The following is a 23920-nucleotide window of genomic DNA, read 5'->3' as shown; positions in this document are numbered from 1 at the left end:
ATGTGAGACATACAAATCCTCATTGTCAGCTGTTGTTCTCCATCATTGCATACTTTTAACAATTAACTTCATGTTAAACAATGTGGTGGCACTGCAGACTTGAGACAAAATGGCAGATCAAAATGTATTTATTGAAATCCTGCAGTTGTAGTTGTGCTACATATTCAAAGAGAAAGTGGACAGAAAAAGTGGTCAACCAAAATACACTGCCACCACATTTTTAACATGATGTTAATTGAGAAAGTTACTTAGTAGGTTATAGCCTGAATCTCAAATGGTTATACAAATAGCAGCCTCTACTGGCACGCATTGGCCTACCTTTCAAGTCCATAAACTACATCCATAAGCTACAGGTCCTTCTGTCTGGTAGCAGATATTTCGTATAGGTTTACATCAGAGTAACTAACCATTTCTGCACTCGAAATCATATCTAACTGAGAGACATCGTTGTGTTCTTTCAGTTTCCTGAACTTACTTTTATTTCAAACTGTTCATTGTATCTATGTAGGTTGCTATTAAGACTACCATATTGCAAATGTACAATAAAATTGCCGATTAGATTTAAAAATTAGCATTTATCTCTAGACCTAGTCTATATAACTTAGACCAAATGTTGATGACACTATCACATACCCTTCTCAATAGGCTAAAGTCTTAAATCTAGCATTTAATAACAGTGAGTCTCTCCAAAAATGACTTTGCAAATGCCTCAATTTACTTATATCCACATCTGATAAATTAAATATTTACTAGCGCTGTGAATCGGTTGAGTGATTTCCAATTTTAAAAGAACATGCTGATGTAATCATGCGAATCTGAAGACGCATAGACACTGCGGAGAGATTTCTAGATTATTCGACAGATAAATTAATTATGAACTTTTCAGGCCATGTTTTAACTGTCTGTGACTGTTGGAATATTCTGCCCATCGACTGTATCTTCACGCCATCGCACGATGAACAATTTCAGCCAGATAGAAAATTATAATTCATTAATATCGGCGTCAGACGATACTGTGAACGCAAGTCCATACTAGTTGTACCCTCTGGGGTCTAAACTTACTTATTCGATTCGATATTCAAAAATCTATTCTATGATCCAGTAATCTAGGGAAAGAGTGCAGAATCATTTTTATAAAAGCACTGCAAAGTGAATACTGTTATTGATTTACTATAAATTATTATTATTATTATAGCATGGTTATAGGCCTACAACAATAGATGTGCATATTGCTGGTGCAATATCATAGCAAGGAAACGTGGCATGACATCACCAGCAATAATAATAATAATAACAATAATAATGATTCATATATTCACTGTTTACATAAACAAATATACAATATACAACGCTGCCCTGCAAAGAGAGATTACCCCTACATTAAGATGAATAGTAACAGTGTCTCAAATCCTGTTTATATCTTCAAATGTCTTTCGTTAATGTACACAAATAGAAATGTAGGCCTATAGGTAGATAAAATAAAACTAAATTAAATAAATTAGTTGACCCTCCCCCTATGCTTTTTCCATTATGTTCTCCATTAGCTTAATGCTGCCGAGAACAACATTTAATTGTTTTATGTCCAGAGTAAAGCAACGTTCATGCATTTTATCTTTTATTAAATAAAAGTGCATTACATATGAACCTGCGGTAACGTTAGGCCTACACATTTATGCAGGATTCAATCACTGTTACAAACTTAAAACATTATATAAATTAAGTAACATGTGGGGGGAAAAAACATTTTACCATTAGGGAGACAAACAGTATTCATGTATATTACAAATTTACTTCAATTGTGTCACAACCAGTATTTTTTACACGTAAAATATGTGGCTAATTTCATTTCATTTTTTTTTCTTATACTCAGTATACAAAGGCAATAGGTTTAGGTAAGCTTGTTCTGATATTGTTTCGGAGTCCATAAAGGTTGAAAATTGGGTCCTATAAACAGGTGTATCTTATTACTTCACTATGAAATGTAATGTAAATTTCAAATTTCAAAAACTAAAGGAAAATGAAGATGAAAATATAGGCTACGCTTTTAACAATTGACAAAGCTATAACAATGTCAGACGTCAGAACTGAGCAGAAGAGACTCAGCAGTGCTTGATACAAAAAAAAGTTTTTTTTACACATAAATATTCACAGTAATATAATTTCTATTTAATACAACTCACGTTTATATTTACATGTAAGTACCATCTTCTTAATGCTGAAACTTCTATAAATTGAAGAGTCCATGTTTTGGCCAATGATCCAGACTACAAAATAGCGGTCTATTCCTTTGATCTGGCATGCGTCCTCCGTCCTCGTGCAAATTTATTAATTTCAAAACTTGGACGAGAAAAGGGACAACCTGCACCAGTTCCACTTTGAAATGTTGCGTCAAAAGTCGTTCCCCCTTGTCTGTCTACGAACTGTCGTTTTCTGACGTATGAATAAGGAGTGAGGAGTTTGGTTTGTGTTTTTTCAGTAGTTGTGTTATTTTCTCGTCGTCTGAGTTAGGGTCCAACGGCTTGTTATAATCATCATCATCATCTTCGTTCTCCGAAGCCCCTTTCAGCCTCTCGGTCTCAGAATCCTGCTTCTTCTTTGCCGAAGCCATCTCAGCCGCGTGCCGTTTTCTCCATTTAGTTCTTCGGTTTTGAAACCACACCTAAAAAGTTGATATTCATTGATTACATGCAAATAAAGAACCTCTTAATCTATTGCAAAGATATTGATTAACAAGCATCAGACATAATTTGCATATCATTTATGTAGCCTGGGCCTACAAACGTTGCTGATATGCCAAATGAAAAGGGCATATACCTAGGTCACGTGAAGTCACCACATGTCCAAATAATAGTAGGTTATATTTCATTCTAATCGTTCGTTTAGAAAAATTGACAAAATATTTTTCTAAAGAGAAAATATAGGTTTAATTTGCGTCCATCCATGTTGTTGGCAAACATCTACATGCTGCTCTGCACTGCAAAACGTTGCTACCATTATTTACTCATTTGCATGACAAAAATTAACAAAATGCTTCGTTAAATTGTAGTTTACTTTATTAATAATTTATTAAATATACATACTAATATTTTAGAAATATTTATAGTTGTGCCTATAACAACAATTATGCCTATTTGGCGATGCATTCATATGAAATGCAATAGACAGTCATTTATATTTAGATTCGTTGACCGCTGTTATTCGACTGACAGTGTAGGCTATATCTTTCTATTTAGGAATATTGAAACGAAAGACAAACCATTGTCTAAAATACACGAGGCACTTCAACTGACAGTGTAGGCTATATCTTTCTATATAGGAATGTTGAAACGAAAGACAAACCATTGAGGCACTGAGAAATGTTCACATTGAGAAATGTTCAAATTGAGTAGCAGTCTACAAGAGGCTAGTGTGCTCCCCTTTAGTTGCAGGTTAACTATAGGCTACTTATCAAACAATATTATTATGCATATTGTTGGATTTTATAAAGACTATTTCAGAATATGTCTTACCTTCACTTGGCTCTCTGTCATTCCCAACGAGTAGGCCAGTCGTGCTCGCTCTGGCCCAGCGAGGTATTTCGTTTGCTCAAAAGTCTTTTCCAGGGCAAAGATTTGTTGTCCAGAGAAGGTGGGACGTGTATGTTTTCTTTTTCCATCTTTGTCGAGCAGTACAGAATTCTGATCTGAAAATGTAAAACATAAAGCATCTAGTCCATTAAACTAAATGTAGCCTATTGATAGAATATGCCAATAGTAGGCTATTTAATATGTATATGATATTAGAATAGGCCTAATGTTAGAATGTTCTCATGTGATATCATAATCAATTGAATTTGAGCTGTTATAATATAAACTTTTGTTCGGGACATTATAATAATGCACATTGCAGCTAGACATTCAAGTCAGATCAGCTTCGGTTTTTAGGAATAAATACCATAGGCTACTGGGGAATTATTAATAACCCCTGTAGCCTATACATTAACTATAAAAAATAAAATAAGTTAAATTGAAGTTCAGATAGCTCAAAAACGTGGACTAGTTACTTACGGGGTGAACATGCGAATCTGGCGTCTCTCCAGTGTGGGCTTTGCATGACTCCTGGCCAGAATATCGGGGTCCTGCCTGGAAGGTCTGTCAACGGCTTGGGGTAGCGAGCCACTGCCACTGCTGCAGCGCTGGGGCTGAAGTAGAGCCCATGGGGTGGCGGGGGGCTCAAGCTACTGAAGCGGGGCATTCCGGACAAGATTCCGGCAGAAGAGGACGCAGCAACGGCAGCAGCAGCTCCTGGGGAAAGGATCGAGGGACGACTGAGGATGTCGTTTATTCCATGAGGTGTTCCTAGCGCGCTGCATTGATGGGGGGATCCGAGAGATGACATTCCGGAGGATGGTTTGATCCCCGGTGAGGACACCGGGATGCCACCGGGGTTTGGAGAGGTGGCAGTAGGTGAGGTAGAAGAGGCCGGCCCGGTGGAAGATAACGGGTAGGCTGGGTAGAGTGGGGTCTTCATCTCCGCCATGCTATGCAGAGCTGCTAAAGGTGGGGTGCTTAAGAGGAAAGCGCTCTGTCTGGACCCGTCCATCTGTCCCACGGCTAACATAACCGAGAATAGGTAAATGCGACGGTTTGGTCAACAACAAAAATACCCGCAATGCTCACGCTCTCAAGTGATAATGCAAAGTTTTTCTCATTAAACAGACAGAATAATACAAGTTTCCTTGGAGGTAGGCCTATATTAGCCCAACTTCAACATTTGCAAACTGAGCGCCTGAAAAATTGTCTCTAAAATGAAAATGTCGTGTTTTAAAACGAAACCATGCTAGACGAAATCCCAGATTAATTTAGCCGAGATCCAATACCCATTATTACAGGGATAACTCCGCTTCTTCAACCTTGCAAATCTTGAGAATAAAGTCGTTCAAATAGGATGAATTTCCCACGTCGTCCTCGCTAACTTGGACAGACTGCTTTAGAGATGATATTACTGAATATTTGAAATCTATTGATAAAACGCCACCATTTCTTTCCGATGCACAAGACGATCATTGAGATAATAAAACATTATCATCACTTTCCGCTGTCTTTTACCGCAAAAGTAAAAACTTTGAGAGTAGAAAACAGAAAGTAGACGGGGTGTTTCTGTTGCGATTGGGTAACCTAACGGTGACGTGGTCGGTGTGTCAAGCGTGAGCGCCAACAGGATTTAGGAGTGTGTCCTCATTGGCTCTCCATCATAGCTTTGATTTGCACATTAAAAGAGTTGCCACCCGACCCACTATTAGCCAAAACACAAAAGCAACAGAATCAATCCAGTCAATTCTAGATCTACTTTTTAGATAAAGGGACATCTATCTGCATGTGCTCATCATGTGACATAGCCTAGTAGCCTAGGTAACTATATCCAAATGTAGCTTTTGTCTATCCATACCTATTCATATTGAAGAAGCTGTAGCTTAGGCTATTGACAGATGCTTTCAGCCATAGACCTAAATATGACTCATGACATATTTATTTTCCGTTCAACAAGATCAAATAGTAGGCTAGCCCTAACGTTTTCGTTTATGTTGGAGGGCCATCATGAAAATGAAGCCCAAACAAAATTTGGAATAAATATAGCCTTGAGTAGCCTAGCCGTTTGTATCCAGTTTTGTAGTCCACTTATTTAGGTTCAAAACTACTTTGAAACAATAGGTTATTTGATTGCTTCCTATTTGAGAAAACAGGGCACGAGTTTGTGTGTGCGTGTGTCTGTGATCAGCCTAATAAGATCAATTGAGTACAACACTTCCACTATTCGAATATGAATTCATACTAGGACTTTTTGCCAACAAAATTGTAAAATTATCTATTGGGATATTGTTCAACAGGTATTGACTTGAAATCAATCATAGCCTATGCCCAGTCTTCCAGCCTATCAATCCAGAGTGGCAAAATCAAATGCACCAATAACCATTAAGTAAATTGTCTACTGACGATTTAAAAATCGAATAATATTATTCTGCATTGGAAAAAAAGTTAAATGGCTCATATATGGATGATATGGATCAACGTTTGAGTAGGCCTCCCTATGCCACATTGCAAGCTGTTCCTAAAGAACGACTGAAGGATTGCAAGACAGACACTAGTGACACCCAGTGGTAGAATCTTATGCTGCACTTAATGGAATGCTGCATTTCCCTAATATTTTATTTTATAAATGAGCATCAACCAGTGGGTCTTGCGACAGGTACAAAGAGATGACCAGTTTACAGAGGAGTATAGAGTGCAGTGATGTGTCCTATAACACCTAGCCGCTTGAGAGCACCCTTAACTGCTGATCTATAAATTATGTCTCCAAAATCTAGCATAGGTAGGATGGTCATCTGAATCAGGGTTAGTTTGGCAGCTGTAGTGAAAGAGGAGCGATTACAATAAAGGAAACCAAGTCTAGATTTATCTTTAGCCTGCAGCTTTGATATGTGCTGAGAGGAGGACAGTGCAACGTCTAGCCATACTCCCAAGTACTTGTATGAGGTGACTACCTCAAGCTCTAAACCCTCAGAGGTAGTAATAACACCTGTGGAACAAGGGGCATCATTCTTAGCAAACCACATGACCTTTGTTTTGGAGGTGTTCAGAACAAGGTTAAGGGCAGAGAAAGCTTGTTGGACACTAAGAAAGCTTTGTTGTAGAGCATTTAACACAACATCCGAGGAGGGGCCAGCTGAGTATAAGGCTGTATCATCTGCATATAAATGGATGAGAGAGCATCCTACTGCCTGATCTATGTTGTTGATGTAAATTGAGAAGAGCATGAGGCCTAGGATCGAGCCTTGGGTGTACTCCCTTGGTGACAGGCAGTGGCTGAGACAGCAGTTTTTCTGACTTTATATACTGCACTCTTTGAGAGAGGTTGTTAGCAAACCAGGCCAAAGACCCCTCAGAGACACCAATACTCCTTAGCCGGCCCACAAGAATGGAATGGTCTACCGAATCAAAAGCTTTGGCAAAGTCAATAAAAATAGCAGCACAATATTGCTTAGAATCGAGGGCAATGGTGGCATCACTGAGGACCTTTAAGGTTGCAGTGACACATCCATAACCTGAGCGGAAACCAGATTGCATACCCAAGAGAACACTATAGACATCAAGAAAGCCAGTCAGTTGATTATTGACAAGTTTTCCAACACTTTTGAAAAACAGGGCAAAATAGAAATAGGCTTATAACAATTAGGATCAGCTTGATCTCCCCCTTTAAATAAAGGACAAACTGTGGCTGCCTTCCAAGCAATGGGACCCTCCCAAGTAAGGAGAGACAGGTTAAAAAGGTTGGAGATAGGCTTGGTAATGACATGAGCAGCAACCTTAAGGGAGAAAGGGTCTAAACCATTTGACCCAGATGTTTTTCTGGGGTCAAGTTTAAGGAGCTCCTTTAGCACCTCGCTCAGTAACTGCCTGCAGGGAGAAACTTTGTAGCAGGGCAGGGGAAAAAGAGGGAGAAGCATCGGGGATAGTCGCATTAGAAGGGGTGGGAGATGAGGAAATGTTGGATGGGCAAGGAGGCAAGGCTGAGTCAAATAGGAATCCTGACTTAATGAAGTGGTGATTAAAGAGCTCAGCCATGTGCTTCTTGTCAGTAACAACCACATCATCAACATTAAGGGACATGGGCAGCTGTGAGGAGGGTTTATTCTCCTGGTCTTTAACCGTTTTCCTGAACGTCTTGGGGTTAGACCCACAGAGAGAGAACTGCTCCTTAAAGTAACTCATTTTGGCCTTCCGGATAGCCTGAGTGCACTTATTTATAATTTGCCTGAACTATAGCCAGTCAGCCTGAGTATGCGTGTGCCAAGCCTTTTGCCAAATGCAATTCTTGAGGTGGAGTAACTCTGCAAGATCACGACTGAACCTGTTTTTAATTCTCATTTTCCTTCAAAAAAAAGGTCTAAGCGCATTTGACAGAGCGGATCAAGCTGATTCTATACCATTTTACCAGTTAACAGATAGACAGATTCATGAGAAGTTGAAAACTAATTGTAGACAAAATGCAGAAATGATTTAGACCTATTTACTCATGGGCAGATGTTACTCATGTGATGTGACTCTTTCAAGTTTCTTTATTCTCTGAATAAAAAAAGGTAACAATTTTGCCATGATAAACCTGTATTGAAGCCTACATCCAGTGTAGGGATCAGAAGTCTGGACATGGGCACAACCAAGTTGAGATTTTATCCCAGTGTAGACCAACGATGTATATAAACGGAGAGGAAGAGGCGAAGCGAGAGGCGAAGCGAGAGGTTTCACTGCGCTTGTCGCCTGCCTTCTCGTCTTTGGGACAACGACTCCCATTGTTAGGGCAGAGACATGAGCATCTCGTCATTATATATAGATCTCTGATGTAAACCCTGGATTGCTGATGCTATAAGAGAGCAGGGAATGGAAGAAGTTCAACACTTTATTCAATTAATTTCAATACAGCACATGGATTCATCATGGATTGAGCACAGGTCCCTCTGATTGAACTGGCGAATGGTAGCTGACAGTGTCGGCTAGAGATGACGTGCAGGAGCTTCCTGTAGGAATGTATAGTCTTGCTGAGGACTTCTCTGTTTCTAATAAGCATTTTGAATTTGAGAGTAAATTGAGGCAAATATATTGTTAAAACTCACCTTATCCAAGAGAGAATTACACAGCTATCAAAACACCTGTATTTACCCCCCAAAAATGAAATGCTAATTAGATGCTAATGTGGCTATCATAAAGATCTATAAATGTAATGATGATCTGGACTAGACTGCTAAATCGAGGCAAGGATAAGAATCTCTGGATTAACTATCTAATGTTAGCTACATTTAGTAATGAATAAATTGGCTACATTTCTTTAAATTGACAATTCTGTGAACTGTCTTGTACTAGTTTTAAATTGACACAATACCTGTTATCAAAGGTGTCAGCTAGAGATTACATGCGAGTTTGCAGAGATTTGTAGTCTTGCATGATGTCTACTTTGATGCTAGTTAACATTTTCGAATCAGAGAAAATAGAGCCGAATATACTGAGTTACCTTGTCCGAGAGAGATTTACATGGTAATCAAAATGCCACTCCAGGGTAAGCCTACATGAAACACAGACCTTATTTTGTGTTTCTAAAATTCCCTATGGGAAAAATGAATGGTGGAAAAACAATTGGAACCATTTCCCTGTTGGATATTATGACACCTCCACTGTGGGGCTCTATTGACCAAAGAGGCTTTGATGCCACCTGTCAGCCTTATAGAGCTCTTCAGTTTGTAGTTCTAAAACCCAGAAATGAGTTACCTCTGGTTCGTGAATCCATCCCTATGGGAAAAATGAATGGGGAAAGAATAGGGTTTGGAATAAATGCAGAAAATAAGATCGTTCTATAAGATAATAGCAGTCAGTTACAACCTTTATGAATTATGAAGCCTTTGTGCTTTTATTTTTTTATTTTTTACATAAATGTCAGAATTCACAAAAAAAAGTTGTTAGCAGATTAAGATTCTCATAGATTAAAACAAATAAGATCTCCTAAACCTGTGTTTGCCAGACATTTTCGGCATTTATCAAACGCCATTCATTATCCCATAAGCTTTGTCCAACGAACCATGTCCGATTTAGAGCCTACAAAAAGACGCCATTAATATTTCTCTCTATTGGCTCTCCACCACAGGAATTTATGTAATTATATAGCATTTAATTTAAAGTTAAGGACAAAATTACAGTTCAGTATTTTGTTGTAGTGGCAACAGCAACATTAGAACTTGAGATTATAGCTGCACTACGCAGAAATCGCTCGACCATTTCCTGGTCCAAAAATTCTAATAGTTGGTCTATTTTCAGTTTGTGACAACACAAGCACCTATAGTGTATATAATCAATGTACCATCTAAACCATTGTGAAATCTTTTCCATAACCAAAAATATTTTATTTTCAGCTGTTGAAGCTGGTGTAAAAAACGGAGACGCAAAAACGAAACTTATGCAAGGGAAGCTTTTAATAAGTGACATCTATAACTCATATTTCTAGGGGAATTTGGTCAGTTGGCCAAAATGTTACATATTGTAGCTTAAGGAAAATGTATATTTCTCATGATTAGCTCATAGAAAAAGTGGCAAAAAATGTGACATTAAAATGCATTTCTATAGCTTGCAAAATATTTTTCACAATGGAGTGCCAACATAGCTGCCGGTGGCTTCAGAACTATACACTGCTCAAAAAAATAAAGGGAACACTAAAATAACACATCCTAGATCTGAATAAATGAAATGTTCTTATTAAATACTTTTTTCTTTACATAGTTGAATGTGCTGACAACAAAATCACACAAAAATTATCAATGGAAATCAAATGTATCAACCCATGGAGGTCTGGATTTGGAGTGACACTCTACAGGCTGATCCAACTTTGATGTAATGTCCTTAAAACAAGTCAAAATGAGGCTCAGTAGTGTGTGTGGCCTCCACATGCCTGTATGACCTCCCTACAACGCCTGGGCATGCTCCTGATGAGGTGGCGGATGGTCTCCTGAGGGATCTCCTCCCAGACCTGGACTAAAGCATCCGCCAACTCCTGGACAGTCTGTGGTGCAACGTGGCGTTGGTGGATGGAGCGAGACATGATGTCCCAGATGTGCTGAGGATCTCATCTCGGTGCCTAATGGCAGTCAGGCTACCTCTGGCGAGCACATGGAGGGCTGTGCGGCCCCCCAAAGAAATGCCACCCCACACCATGACTGACCCACCTCCAAACCGGTCATGCTGGAGGATGTTGCAGGTAGCAGAACGTTCTCCACGGCATCTCCAGACTCTGTCACGTGCTCAGTGTGAACCTGCTTTCATCTGTGAAGAGCACAGGGCGCCAGTGGCGAATTTGCCAATCTTGGTGTTCTCTGGCAAATGCCAAGCTGTTAAGCCCAACCCCCACCTGTGGATGTCGGGCCCTCATACCACCCTCATGGAGTCTGTTTCTGACCGTTTGAGCAGACACATGCACATTTGTGGCCTCCTGGAGGTCCTTTTGCAGGGCTCCTCCTTGCACAAAGGCAGAGGTAGCGGTCCTGCTGCAGGGTTGTTGCCCTCCTGCACGTCTCCTGATGTACTGGCCTGTCTCCTGGTAGCGCCTCCATGCTCTGGACACTACGCTGACAGACACAGCAAACCTTCTTGCCACAGTTCGCATTGATGTGCCATCCTGGATGAGCTGCACTACCTGAGCCATTTGTGTGCTACCACTAGAGTGAAAGCACCGCCAGCATTCAAAAGTGACCAAAACATCAGCCAGGAAGCATAGGAACTGAGAAGTGGTCTGTGGTCGCCACCTGCAGAACCACTCCTTTATTGGGGTTGTCTTGCTAATTGCCTATAATTTCCACCTGTTGTCTATTCCATTTGCACAACAGCATGTGAAATTTGTCAATCAGTGTTGCTTCCTAAGTGGACAGTTTGATTTCACAGAAGTGTGATTGACTTGGAGTTACATTGTGTTGTTTAAGTGTTCCCTTTATTTTTTTGAGCAGTGTATATATAGCATTCGGAAAGTACTCTGACCCCTTGACTTGTTCCAAATTCAGAGACTTGTCCGGAAGCCACTCCTGTGTTGTCTTGGCTGTGTGCTTAGGGTTGTTGTCCTGTTGGAAGGTGAACCTTCACCCCCAGTTGGAGGTCCTGAGCACTCTGGAGCAACCTTTTATCAAGGATCTCTCTGTACTTTGCTCCCTCCATCTTTCCCTCGATCCTGACTAGTCTCCCGGTCCCTGAAAAACATCCCCACAGCATGATGCTGCCACCACCAAATTCATTAGGCCCTGATCTATAGATTTCCCATGACAGAGCAGCCAATCAGAATATGTTTTTCCCCACAAAAAGGTTATTACGACAGAAATACTCCTTAGCACCCCCCTTCCCCCAACGACCCTGCAGGTGAAGCCGTATGTGAAGGTCCTGGGCTTAAGTGGTTACAAGTGGTCTGCGGTTGCAAAGCCGGTTGGATGTACTGCCAAATTCTCTAAAACGACATTGGAGGCAGCTTATGGTAAAGAAATTAACATTACAGTCTCTGGCAACAGCTCCGTTGGACATTCCTGATATCGGCATGCCAATTGCACACTCCCTCAAAACTTGAGACATCCACTTTAGAGTGGCTTTTAATTGTCCCCAGCACAAGGTGCACCTGTGTAATGATCATGCTGTTTAATCAGCATCTTTATATGCCACACCTGTCAAGTTGATGGTTTATCTTGCAAAGGAGAACTACTCACTGTTTCAGCTCATGAAAATGAGACCAACACTTTACGTGTTGTTTTTTTTGTTCATTTAAATAAATCATTGGTGTAGACTCATTTCCAAGTCAATGGATTAAAGGCCAATTCTGCCAATATCCTCATTCATCAACTCCAGTATCTACACGTGAACAGAGCTTTTCTATGATCTGTGGTTAAAAAGGATTAGGTCCTTCAACAATGCTTGTCTGACATCACATGGTAAGATTAAAAGTAAATTTTCATAACCTGCAACAACTTTAGAACCTTGAATCAGTATTTGACAATCATTTTCCCCCTCAATTTTCACCTAAAATTACAAACCCAAATCAAACTGCCTGTAGCTCAGAACCTGAAGCAAGGATATGCATATTCTTGATAGCATTTGAAAGGAAACACTTACGTTTGTGGAAATATTAAATTAATGTAGGAGAATAACACACATTGGACCTGGTATAAGATAGAACAAAAAAACATGCATTTTCTATTTGTTGTTCCATCTTTGAAATGCAAATGCCAGGCGCAATTTAGATTTTGGCCACTAGACAACAGCACTGTATATTTAAGTTTTAGACTAATCTAATGAACCATTGCATTACTGTTCAAAATGTTAATCTAATGAACCATTGCATTACTGTTCAAAATGTATCAAGTCCCCCCAAATGTGCCAAATTGGTTAATTGATACATTTAAGTACAAAACTTTAGAGAACATACAAATATGATAATACATTTGTGTTTATACTCTCAGTAATGTCATAAATGGCTAATTAGCTTCCCTACAGAAAATACACCAACCTTGAGTTAGATGGGGGGGGGGGGGGGCAGACACAGCATGGGTTCAAACTGTAGAACCCAGTCCCTACATTTTAATATAAAAATGTATTTTATCAAACAAAACTGTGCTACATTTTATCTCTGGTACCCTCAGGATGACAAATCAGAGCAAGATGACTTGAGTACATTATTTACCTTCAGAGGCGAATGCATCAAACCAGTTGCCGTAATAAAAGTTGTGCACTCTCCTCAAACAATAGCATGGTATTTTTTCACTGTAACAGCTACTGTAAATTGGACAGTGCAGTTGGATTAACAAGAATTTAAGCTTTCTGCCCATATAAGACCGTCCAGCGGGGGGAGGGGCGGCTGGAGATCACGTAGAGGTTAAAATGTTTAAACTTTTGATGTCGTCAAGTATACATGTTTAACACGTTGTTTCTATTTAAAATAAACACCTTCCCACTGATGTTCTAGAAATAATGAAAATGAGGTGGAAATGTCATGTGCACTAATCTGAAATGTAATCCTCATAGCACATTGTGGCCTAGCACTTCCATTTTTACATACATCCATTTGCCCCTCATATGAAAGACAGCATTGGAGTCACAAGTGTCAACAACTTGATTTTACAATGTCCATACTGATGTGAATAATATATATCTCTTTAAACCAGAATATTAGTTCAGCACGTGTCATTTCAGTAAGTAACCCAAATAACCTGTCTCACCTGCAACGTTTTAACAGGATTGTCCTTAGTCATGAATCATGTATCCTATCTATTTGGGTCGTATCAAACCCGGAGCCTTTAGATGGATTAAAGCCAACTTTACATGAGGTGTAGGGATTTCATAATACTTATGAAGAAGCATGAAAAGACAGAGACATTCCATTTTGGTAAGAATGGTTCCATTTAATTTACATTACTCCCGTGCCATGAGTTTCTGCTTCTTCAGCTTCTTCTGAGAAACCTGCAGGACAAAGAGATTGTATTAGGCCACCATACCGATTCTGATAATACCCTCATGGGGACAGAATGATGTAGACTTAAATGCAAATGTGTGGTTGCTCAGCCCCATTCATATTTATTTTCATGGGTAATCCAAAGGTGTCCTAAGAAAGTCATCATTGCAACCATTTCAAACACACTTATGTGAAAGGTCTGATAAGATTTTACGAGTAATGCCAGAAGGATAGTAAACTCTTTCGTTCCAGTCTACAGAGCTCTTGTTCAAGAGCTTGTACCTTCTAATCACACTGCTTTTACACAGGAAATTTGGGGACGAGTGCATATTTTCAGGAAGATACCAAGCAGTCTTCTGCAAAATGCGTTGGCATGCGTACCTTTTTCTTAGTAGCAACTTCCTCCTCTGGTTTGGGAACGATCTGCTCCTTCTCTGTGAGGATCATCTCAATGTGGCAAGGGGAGCTCATGTAGGGGTTGATGCGACCGTGGGCACGGTATGTGCGTCTGCGCATCTTGGGGGCCTTGTTGACCTGGATGTGCTCGATCACCAGGGAGTCTACATCCAGACCCTGTCAGAATAGAGCACAGATTAAACTGGTTAGCAAGTCAAATAATCCACATACATGGCCAGTTGTCTGTGGGATACAGTACTTAACTTTGACACTTGTGGGAATTGGCCTATAAGTATAGAGCTAAATTACAATGTTTCTTACAAAATAAATACGAAAAGTACATGCAAAGTAAAGATTTGAGAATATTTGCATAAAATTATGTTGCCAATTAGATAGGAACCTAGCTTATGAAGTACTTTGAGCTATCCTAGCTGTGCCGTTGAACTAGAGCAGGCACACTTGTAGTGGTTTCTTTTGGAACACAACAACGGTCTATTTTAAGTCCCAATCTGGGTAAGGTGGGCATGATTTGAAAGCTTGTTCCATTGCCAACATGACTAGCTAAGTAATAAAATAACATTTTGGGTGTTAACCTTTCACAAGGTAATTCAGAGAAACATCGTAATTGGTGGGCATAAAGCGAATTTGGAAAGTATTGAGACCCCTTCACGAGTTCCAAATGTGTTACATTACAGCCTTATTCTAAAATTGATTCAATTGCACCCCCTCAATCGACACACAATATCCCACAATGACAAAGCAAAAACAGGTGACATTTTTGCAAACTAATTAAAAATAAAACTGAAATATCACATTTAAATTAGTAGTCAGACCCTTCACTCAGTACTTTGCTGAAGTACCTTTGGCAGCAATTACAGCCTCGAGCCTTCTTGGGTATGACGCTACAAGCGTGGCACATATGTATTTGGTAGTTTCTCCCATTCTTCTCTCAAGCTGTCAGGTCGGATGGGGAGCGTTGCTGCACAGTTATTTTCAGGTCTCTCCAGAGATGTTCGGTCGGGTTCAAGTCCGGGTTCTGGCTGGGCCACTCAAGGACCTTGAGAGACTTGTCCCGAAGCCATTCCTGCATTGTCTTGGCTGTGTGCTTAGGGGATTGTCCTGTTGGAAGGTAAACCTTTACCCCAGTCTGAGTGCTCTGGAGCAAGTTTTCATCAGGGTTCTCTATGCACTTTGCTCTGTTCATCTTGCCACACAATCCTGACTAGTCTCCCAGTCCTTGCCACTGAAAAACATCCCCACAACATGATGCTGCGACCATGCTTCACCGTAGAGATAGAACTGGCCAGGTGATGAGCGGTGCCTGGTTTCCTCCAGACGTGACGCTTGGCATTCAGGCCAAAGAGATCAATTTTGGTCTGGCCAGTCTACCATAAAGGTTTGATTGTTGGAGTGCTGCAGAAATGGTTGTCCTCCTAGAAGGTCCTCCCATCTCCACAGAGGAACTCTGGAGCTCTGTCAGTGACCATCAGTTTCTTGGTCAGCTCCCTCCCCCCCCGATTGGACAGGTGGCCAGCTCTAGGAAGAGTATTGGTGGTTACAAACTTCTTCCATTTAAGAATGATGTAGGCCACTGTTCTTGGGGACCTCCAATGCTGCAGAAATATTTTGGTACCCTTCCCAAGATCTGTGCCTCGACACAATCCTCAGCTGTGGGACCTTGTATAGACAGGTGTGCCTTTCCAAATCATGTCTAATCAACTGAATTTACCACAGGTGGACTCCAATCAAGTTGTAGAAACATCGAGGATGATCAATGAAAACAGGATGCACCCGAGCGCTAAAAACCTGTTTTTGCGTTGTCATTATGGGGTATTATGTGTAGATTCATGAGGGGGGAAAAAAGTAATCCATTTTAGAATCAGGGTGTAATGTAAGAAAATGTGGAAAAGTGAAGGGGCCTGAATACTTCCCTAATGCACAGTAGAAAGGAGTCATGAGTGCATTCAGGTGTGTGTGCTGCAGCTAATTTTGTTCTCAATCAACAAGCTAATTCTGTTCAAAGACATGTCATATTTGTAACTTTACAGCTAATAGTGATCATAAACATTGACACTATAAGACATGAGTTTTATGATTTGGACATGTGAAGTGCACATTTGGACATCTGTTTGGCTCGCGACATCAAAGCGGTATTTATTATAATCCTCAACATCTCATCTGTCAAAATACGTAGTCATCTTAGTTTAAAGCAATTCCCTCGTTCAAGCAAAATTTGCAAAAGTTCCTCAAACAGCAGGAGGGATGGAGCAACTTGTCATTCGTGGTGCTCAAGTTCAGAACGGCCATCAGTCAAAACCCATACAGCGCTGTGAAGCGCAGAGCCAGAACTCTGCGCAGTGGCATGTATCGCATGTCACTGTACAGCCACTACGTTCCAATTTAGGGGCGTATCAACACACAAATCTAATTATTTACACTCGTACAAGTGTTGAAAATGACAAAGCTAGAATCCTTAATTACTACATCAATTTTAGGATGAATAATATGTACTTATTGATTCAGGAAGAAAATATTTTCTAAATGCCTCATGAGCTTAATTCAACTGCTGTACCCAATCAGAACCCAGAATAAGCTTGTTATGGTCCAATGTTTGAAAAAGTATATTAAACAAATACTAAAGCCTCAAAACATGGTTGAAACCAATGCTTATATCATGGATGTCAGTCCATGCATTCAAAGCTCTCGCTTTGAATTTGAGAGGGTTAACATTTCAGGCCCATCATGCAGCTTTTGACCAAAACAATCTTCTCGATGAAGGATTCCAGCTTTAAATTATATTGTTCATACAAGCATCACGGTGGCTTAGATGTCCTTTTTCATGGTTAATACAAAGGTGTCCTAAACGGTCATCGTTGCAATCATGAATTGTGCCCATTTCACAGTTTGAACCCCAACAAGCTTGGTAGCATCATACTTTTCACAAATCTCTCCACTACAGGCATGCCACAATAAGAGGCAGGCCCAACAAAAATACCAACATTACCTTAAGCTCCGCGTTGCTCTCAGCGTTCTTCAGCATGTGGAGAAGGAACTCTGCACTCTTCTTGGGCCAGCGGCCCTGTGTCCAGTCAAACTGCTTGGCCTGCAGAGGAACAGTTGGGTCAGTCGTGTGCATACAACACTGGGCCAGAATAGGTGCCCTCATTTCTGGTCAACATCGGGGAAAATGTATGTAGACATAAGCGCAAATGTGTGGTTGCTCAGCCTTGTTCATATTTATTTTCATGGGTAATCCAAAGGTGTCCTAAGAAAGTCATCATTGCAACCATTTCATACAGACATGCATTAAAACCATAAGTGCAAGGTCTGATAAGCCAGAAAGATTTTAAGTCATTTTGTGCCCCTCTCCAAAGCCCATGTTGAACAAATGTATTATTATTTTATTGGGATCCCTTTCATACCTGCTAATCCCAATACTTTACATAGGAAATATAATAAAGCGTAAACATTGTCAGAAGATAACCAACCAAAGTCCCCTATACATATTTAAATTAAGGCTAGAGTAAATGTAATTGGATTGGCGTTTACCTGGGCACACCTGCTGACACCCCCATTGTAGCGACGGAAGGGAACACACTGGTGCTTGATGGTAACATCCTTCAGGTACTTGGTGGCTTTGCGGATGTGCATGCCTTTGATGGTCTGAGCTGTCTCACGGGTGTTCTGATGGGAAACAAACAAGAAGCATTACTGAAGTAGCTAGCTATATCAATAACATATTGTTATAACTGTCTTGATAGGCATGAATGCAAAATTGCTCAGTTATTTGTTAGATATTGTCACATTTGATTCCAAAGGTCTCCAATGTTGTCATCATAGCAAAGCATCATACCTTTCAGCCTGCACACATTTATGACTACCAATACATATCAACCAACAGCAACTAACTCCCACACGGATACAACTACAGTAGACAAAATGTCTGAAGGCAACTTCTCATGTGAATCAGAAAAGAGAACACCTTACCTTGAAGTGAACCCGGAGATTTGAGCCCCTCGACTTGCATGCTTCAGAAGAAAATACAGCAATGATCAGTAAGGTCACAAGACAGAAATAACCTTACATGGTGAATAAACCATTTATGTGTGGTTGCTCAGCCTCGTTCATATTTCTTTTCATGGGTAATCTAAAGGTGTCCTAAGAAAGTCATCATTACAACCATGGTTAAGTCTGATAAGCTAGCTAATTTAGCTAGTTAACTTGCATTAGCGAGCTAATGAATAAATCCAGGGCAACAATCACACCGGTACTCACACTTAGTCGGGTTCTCGGGGTCGAGCGAGTAGCGGACCATTTTCAGAGATCTGCAAAAGATAAACGGGTTGTTAACTAGCTAACTAAAACTAGTCGGAGAACGTGTTAGTGTGTTGCTTGACTGAGAAACAAGTCAGACAGACACCTTGGAGGATGCGCTACGTGTTAGTTGATAGCTAGCAAACATTAAACCAACCCAAGACATCGAGCAAATCACATACGACTACATCACTGGGACTATGTATTTCATCAAGACTCATTCGTAGGGCCGGGGACATCATGGTCATGGTTTCGTTAGCAATGCTTAAAGTGGCTGGAGGCCAAGCATATCACAAATATGACTTTTGGTGAAAATAGCCACCGATACACGATTAGACCCCGGCGTTTCTAAGTAGTGGTTTAAATACATGTAAATTGAACGTTTAAGAGTCGGGATGCCATAGATATTAAAGCGATTACATGGATTCTCGGCCGCAGATGTGTATCGGCTCACTTACTTTCTAAGGCCGCGGAAGGGAAGAGGTAGAAAGAAGCATTCTGGGAGTGGAAATCGTAAATGTCGTCTCGCGAGATATTCAGAGATCTTTGAAAGAGATTAGGTGTTCTTCTTTGGTGTAATTTCTGACAGGCATTTATTCCAATAGAAAGAGTTTACCGCCACCATTTGTATTACAAAGATATTGCATTCTCATTTTGAACAAGCACTGTGAAACGTTTATGAACTAGATGCACTGGCGGACATTTGTCAGAAGAGGCCTCACATCATCAAGGGGCCTCATGATCTGGGCATCAAAAAAATAAATAAGGGTCACGGGGCCCGTCTGAAGGTAAACCAATACCGGGCTGAAAAATGAATGGAATTGAATAGTTTCAACTGTTCTGTCTGCGGCTATGGAACCCTGACCTGTTCACTGGACGTGCTAACTGTCCCAGACCTGCTGTTTTCAACTCTCTGGAGACAGCAGGAGCGGTAGAGATACTCTTAATGATCGGCTTTGAAAAGCCAACTGACATTTGCTCCTGAGGTGCTGACTTGCTCCACCCTCGACAACCACTGTGATTATTATTATTTGACCATGCTGGTCATTTATGAACATTTGAACATCTTGGCCATGTTCTGTTATAATCTCCACCCGGCACAGCCAGAAGAGGACTGGCCACTGCTCATAGCCTGGTTCGTCTCTAGGTTTCTTCCTAGATTTTGGCCTTTCTAGGGAGTTTTTCCTAGCCACCGTGTTACATTGTTTGGGGTTTTAGGCTGGGTTTCTGTACAGCACTTTGAGATATCAGCTGATGTAAGAAGGGCTATATAAATACATTTGATTTGATTTGATTTGAATAGGGAATTTCCACGTAAAAAGTTATCAAATCAAATCAAATGTTATTGGTCACATACACATGGTTAGCAGATGTTAATGCAAGTGTAGCGAAATGCTTGTGCTTCTAGTTCCGACCATGTAGTAATATCTAACAAGTAATCAAACAATTTCACAACAACTAACTTTTACACACAAGTGTAAAGGAATGAATAAGAATATGTACATATAAATATATGGATGAGCGATGGCCGAACAGCATAGGCAAGATGCAGTAGATGGTATAGATTACAGTATATACATATACTGGGGCGGCAGGGTAGCCTAGTGGTTAGGGCGTTGGACTAATAGCTGGAAGGTTGCAAGTTCAAACCCCTGAGCTGACAAGGTACTAAGGGGTAAGGCCAAATGTTTCATCAAATATATATATTTTTATATTTACAGGTATTGCTAAATTATCCTTGGTATAAAAATCTTAAAACAATTCCATATGTTACATGCCATGTTGTGTTGCTGCCATGTTGTGTTGCTACCATGTTGTTGCCATGTGTTGCTGCCATGCTATGTTGTTGTCTTAGGTCTCTCTTTATGTAATATTGTGTTGTCTCTTGTCGTGTTTTGTCCTTTATTTTTATTGAATTTATTAAAAAAATTAATCCCAGACCAGACTCTTTCTGGCCAGACAGCTTCAGATACATGGGCTACATACTGTATAGTAAGACAGAGGGGTGCTGCTACACTACACTGAGATAGTTTCAGCCACTTGCGAATTGAAGGAAAGTTGGCAAGTGCACAATGCACACTGTTCGGATGCTGGAATTATTTTGGATGAACGTGCAAGGGTAACTTACTTTTTTAAGTGATTTGTTTGACAATCAGATGAAAATATCATGACTGGTTCTGTTCATGGCACATTAAAAGGTAATACATTATTATAGTTAAATTACGTCTTTACTTTCAATCCTCTGCCTGGGCCCTCCAAATCACTAAGTCGCCCCCTGACTAGATGGGCTCAAAGAGCAGGAAAATGATGTTCTCTGATTATTTCAAGTACAGTACCACCATCAACAGAGACATTATTGTCTCCCACGATTAAATCGGGGAGGGGACTGTGCATCTGTCTCCGTCCGTTAGTGCATTTGTACATTAGTCACACATGATATCTCAGACTGCACTGGCCAGATTTTGACGAAACTTGGGTGAATGATGGGTCTTGCCATAGAGATCCAGCATTTACTAAAATACACTGATTGGCCAGATGGTGGTACTATAACAAGATATTTAAAATTATTTGAAAGGTCACGCCCCTCACCCCGTTTGACCTAAAGTCATGAAATTCAATACATAGCCCCCTCTCCTCACAAGGAACAAATTTGCCTCAGTGAGCCATAAGGTCCGCCATGATGGATTTTTATTTTGTAAAAAACACTTAAACTCTACTCTTCTGGCACCAAATAATCAATAATCTAAACTTGATTATGTGGCATCTATGGACAAAGATCTCTCAACGCAATATTTTACAGACTAGTACCTAAAACAACATATTGACCAATAAACATTCCAGTTGGCGTGGTCTGGCACATAAATGCATATAAATCAGTCAAGGATATTCGTATTGTCAACAGAATTGGTACGCATCTTGTAAACACTGTCAAGACTCAGTACATGACAGAACATTAATATCGACCACACAGTGGCGCTATAATGGGCACATGTTAATATCGCTTGATCTGTTTGACTCAGAGTGCTGAAATTTGGCACACATTCTCAGGGTTACAAGTCTAGCTATCCCATGTGATATATCAAACACCACTGGCTCAATTTTGATGACACTTGGGTGAATGATGCGTCTTGCCAAGGGGATCCATCACTTAGACAATGACACTGATTGGCCCAAAGGGGGTGCTGCATCATTCGTGGGGGGACGAATGATGCAACAGATTTACTGTTGCCTTTAAAAATATATATTTTGGTTTCTGTTTTTCAGTCAAAGCAGTTCAGGACCCCTGTCTAAATCAATATAAGCATAAAGGCCTGATGGGACCAATAGTCTAGTATTTTGATGGGTTCATATACTGTAAGTAATTCAATGATTAACCCCCACGATGAAATCGGGGAGGTAACTGTGCATCTGTCTCCGTTCTTTAGTACGTTTGTATGTGAGTCACATGTGATATCTCAGACAGCACTATCTGGATTTTGACGAAACTTGGGTGAATGATGCATCTTGCCATAGAGATCTGGCATTTACTAAATTCCACTGATTGGTACAAGGCAGGGGCTATAAGGTGGGAGGCTGCATCATTCGTGGGGGACAACATGCCCTGTTTTTCATAAACCACACATTTCTCTAACTACCTTTATATGTATTTAATATAAGCTCATGTTTTTGTACTGGAGTTTTTTTTGCAGTGGTGTCAAGTACTTAAGTAAAAATACTTCAAAGTACTATTTTAGTAGTTTTTTTATATTATTTATATTTTTGAGAACTTTTACTTTTAATCCACCACATCCCTAAAGAAAATAATGTACTTTTTACTCCATACATTTTCCCTGACACTCAAAAGTACTTGTTTCATTTTGAATGCTGGGGTTCCCGAGGGGTGCAGTGGTCTAAGGCACTACATCCCAGTGCAAGAGGCGCCACTACAGTTCCTGGTTCAAATCCAAGCTCTATCACATCTGGCTGTTGGGAGTCCCATAGGGTGGTGCACAATTGGCTCAGCATTGTTTGAGTTTGGCCCGGGGTAGGCCGTCATTGTAAATAAGAATGTGTTCTTAACTGACTTGCCTAGTTAAATAAAGGTTAAAATAAAAATGCTTAGCAGGAAAATTCATGCACTTATCAAGAGAACATGTCTCTGATCTGGTGGACTTGCTAAATACAAATGCTTCATGATGTGGAGTGTGCCCCTGGATTTCTGTTTAAAAAAAACTAGAACATTGTGTGCCCCTGGATTTCTGTTTAAAAAAAACTAGAACATTGTGTGCCCCTGGATTTCTGTTTAAAAAAAACTAGAACATTGTGTGCCCCTGGATTTCTGTTTAAAAAAAACTAGAACATTGTGTGCCCCTGGATTTCTGTTTAAAAAAAACTAGAACATTGTGCTGTCTGGTTTGCTTAATTTAAGGAATTTGAAATGATTTAGACTTTTACTCAAGTATGACAATTGGGTACCTTTTCCACCACTAAGTTTTTGGGACCTCTCATCTCTACCTCAAATGATTAGGTGTGCTGCTGAGGTCTGTTTTATCACTAGAGGGGCTAACCATTCAAATTCTTGTAGGAGTCTCTGATTTTGTGGTGCTGCTACCTTGGCAAATAGTCAACATTGGACCAACTGTGACGTAAGTAACTGATATACAAGAGAGCTCCTTTTAATCAGAAAGTGCTGTGAACTAGTCTGTGAAATTCAGATTGTAAAATAGATGGTCTATGCAGCATGTCATATTTTTCCCCTTGATTCTAGACTGTCTCGATCACCTATATGATTCCAGCGCATATGTTGTGTGGAATACCTCACCTTAGCAGCACAATATCCTGTATCTCACCCCCTCTTCTCTTGTTGCCCTGGCTCGAACATTATTGATCTCTGACCTGATCAGTCTGCAGTGGAGGTGCCCCCTCTAAGTAGATCTAATCTAGATTATAGATTAGGAGGTTCAAAAATGGCAGGTCATCTTTTTTTTTTTTTTACTCTAGTCAATCTAATCGGTGTAATATCCTTGAGTTCTGGCCTGGACTGGGAGTCCAGGTCAGGAACGTGACCTCAGCTATTTAAACTGGGAGTGTGTAGTTGGCGGAGATGAGAGTGGTCATTCAATATAATATATGCCATTTAGTAGACACTTTTATTCAAAAGCAACGTAGTTGTGCACTTGAAAATATTGGGTCATCCTGGGAACTGAACCCACTATCACGGTGTTGCAACTAAGCG

The 23920-nt window shown here is 40.3% G+C and overlaps 2 protein-coding genes and 4 non-coding genes across 6 annotated transcripts; all 6 read right to left on the bottom strand.

Moving 5' to 3' along the window:
* Positions 1-2413: 2413 nt before the first annotated feature.
* LOC139410004 (NK6 homeobox 1) lies at positions 2414-4599 on the bottom strand. Its single transcript, XM_071155423.1, has 3 exons — positions 4047-4599; positions 3510-3682; positions 2414-2659 (listed from the first exon to the last, which is right to left on the bottom strand). The coding sequence occupies exons 1-3, from the start codon at positions 4597-4599 to the stop codon at positions 2414-2416; spliced, it is 972 nt and encodes a 323-aa protein (XP_071011524.1).
* A 9325-nt stretch (positions 4600-13924) lies between these two features.
* On the bottom strand, positions 13925-19226 carry LOC139408793 (ribosomal protein L17). The gene is made up of 7 exons (XM_071153124.1): positions 19164-19226; positions 18667-18716; positions 18379-18419; positions 17941-18075; positions 17396-17494; positions 14377-14568; positions 13925-14003 (listed from the first exon to the last, which is right to left on the bottom strand). Exons 2-7 carry the CDS (start codon positions 18704-18706, stop codon positions 13956-13958), a joined length of 555 nt encoding a protein of 184 aa, XP_071009225.1. The 5' UTR covers positions 18707-18716; positions 19164-19226; the 3' UTR covers positions 13925-13955.
* On the bottom strand, positions 14097-14166 carry LOC139410321 (small nucleolar RNA SNORD58). Its single transcript, XR_011634484.1, has one exon. It is a non-coding gene; the product is annotated as a small nucleolar RNA SNORD58 (small nucleolar RNA).
* LOC139410323 (small nucleolar RNA SNORD58) lies at positions 17210-17270 on the bottom strand. The gene has a single exon (XR_011634486.1). It is a non-coding gene; the product is annotated as a small nucleolar RNA SNORD58 (small nucleolar RNA).
* LOC139410320 (small nucleolar RNA SNORD58) lies at positions 17608-17677 on the bottom strand. The gene has a single exon (XR_011634483.1). It is a non-coding gene; the product is annotated as a small nucleolar RNA SNORD58 (small nucleolar RNA).
* On the bottom strand, positions 18501-18570 carry LOC139410322 (small nucleolar RNA SNORD58). The gene has a single exon (XR_011634485.1). It is a non-coding gene; the product is annotated as a small nucleolar RNA SNORD58 (small nucleolar RNA).
* Positions 19227-23920: the final 4694 nt, after the last annotated feature.

Source organism: Oncorhynchus clarkii, chromosome 5 (genome assembly GCF_045791955.1).
Source record: "Oncorhynchus clarkii lewisi isolate Uvic-CL-2024 chromosome 5, UVic_Ocla_1.0, whole genome shotgun sequence".
NCBI classification, from domain to species: domain Eukaryota; kingdom Metazoa; phylum Chordata; class Actinopteri; order Salmoniformes; family Salmonidae; genus Oncorhynchus; species Oncorhynchus clarkii.
The sequence above is the reverse complement of the archived record's forward strand: the minus strand, read 5'-3'. Positions and strand labels throughout refer to the sequence as shown.

What these genes read in the sequence shown, in the direction of transcription:
- LOC139410004 (XM_071155423.1), bottom strand. Translation starts at nt 4,599, where the DNA reads ATGTTAGCCGTGGGACAGATGGACGGGTCCAGACAGAGCGCTTTCCTC. An exon ending in CAGATTCGCATGTTCACCCC is followed by an intron (nt 3,683 to 4,046) that starts GTAAGTAACTAG and finishes TTACATTTTCAG; the next exon opens with ATCAGAATTCTGTACTGCTC. An exon ending in TGACAGAGAGCCAAGTGAAG is followed by an intron (nt 2,660 to 3,509) that starts GTAAGACATATT and finishes TCAACTTTTTAG; the next exon opens with GTGTGGTTTCAAAACCGAAG.
- LOC139408793 (XM_071153124.1), bottom strand. Translation starts at nt 18,706, where the DNA reads ATGGTCCGCTACTCGCTCGACCCCGAGAACCCGACTAAGT. An exon ending in CCCCGAGAACCCGACTAAGT is followed by an intron (nt 18,420 to 18,666) that starts GTGAGTACCGGT and finishes TTTCTTCTGAAG; the next exon opens with CATGCAAGTCGAGGGGCTCA. An exon ending in ATCTCCGGGTTCACTTCAAG is followed by an intron (nt 18,076 to 18,378) that starts GTAAGGTGTTCT and finishes GTTTCCCATCAG; the next exon opens with AACACCCGTGAGACAGCTCA.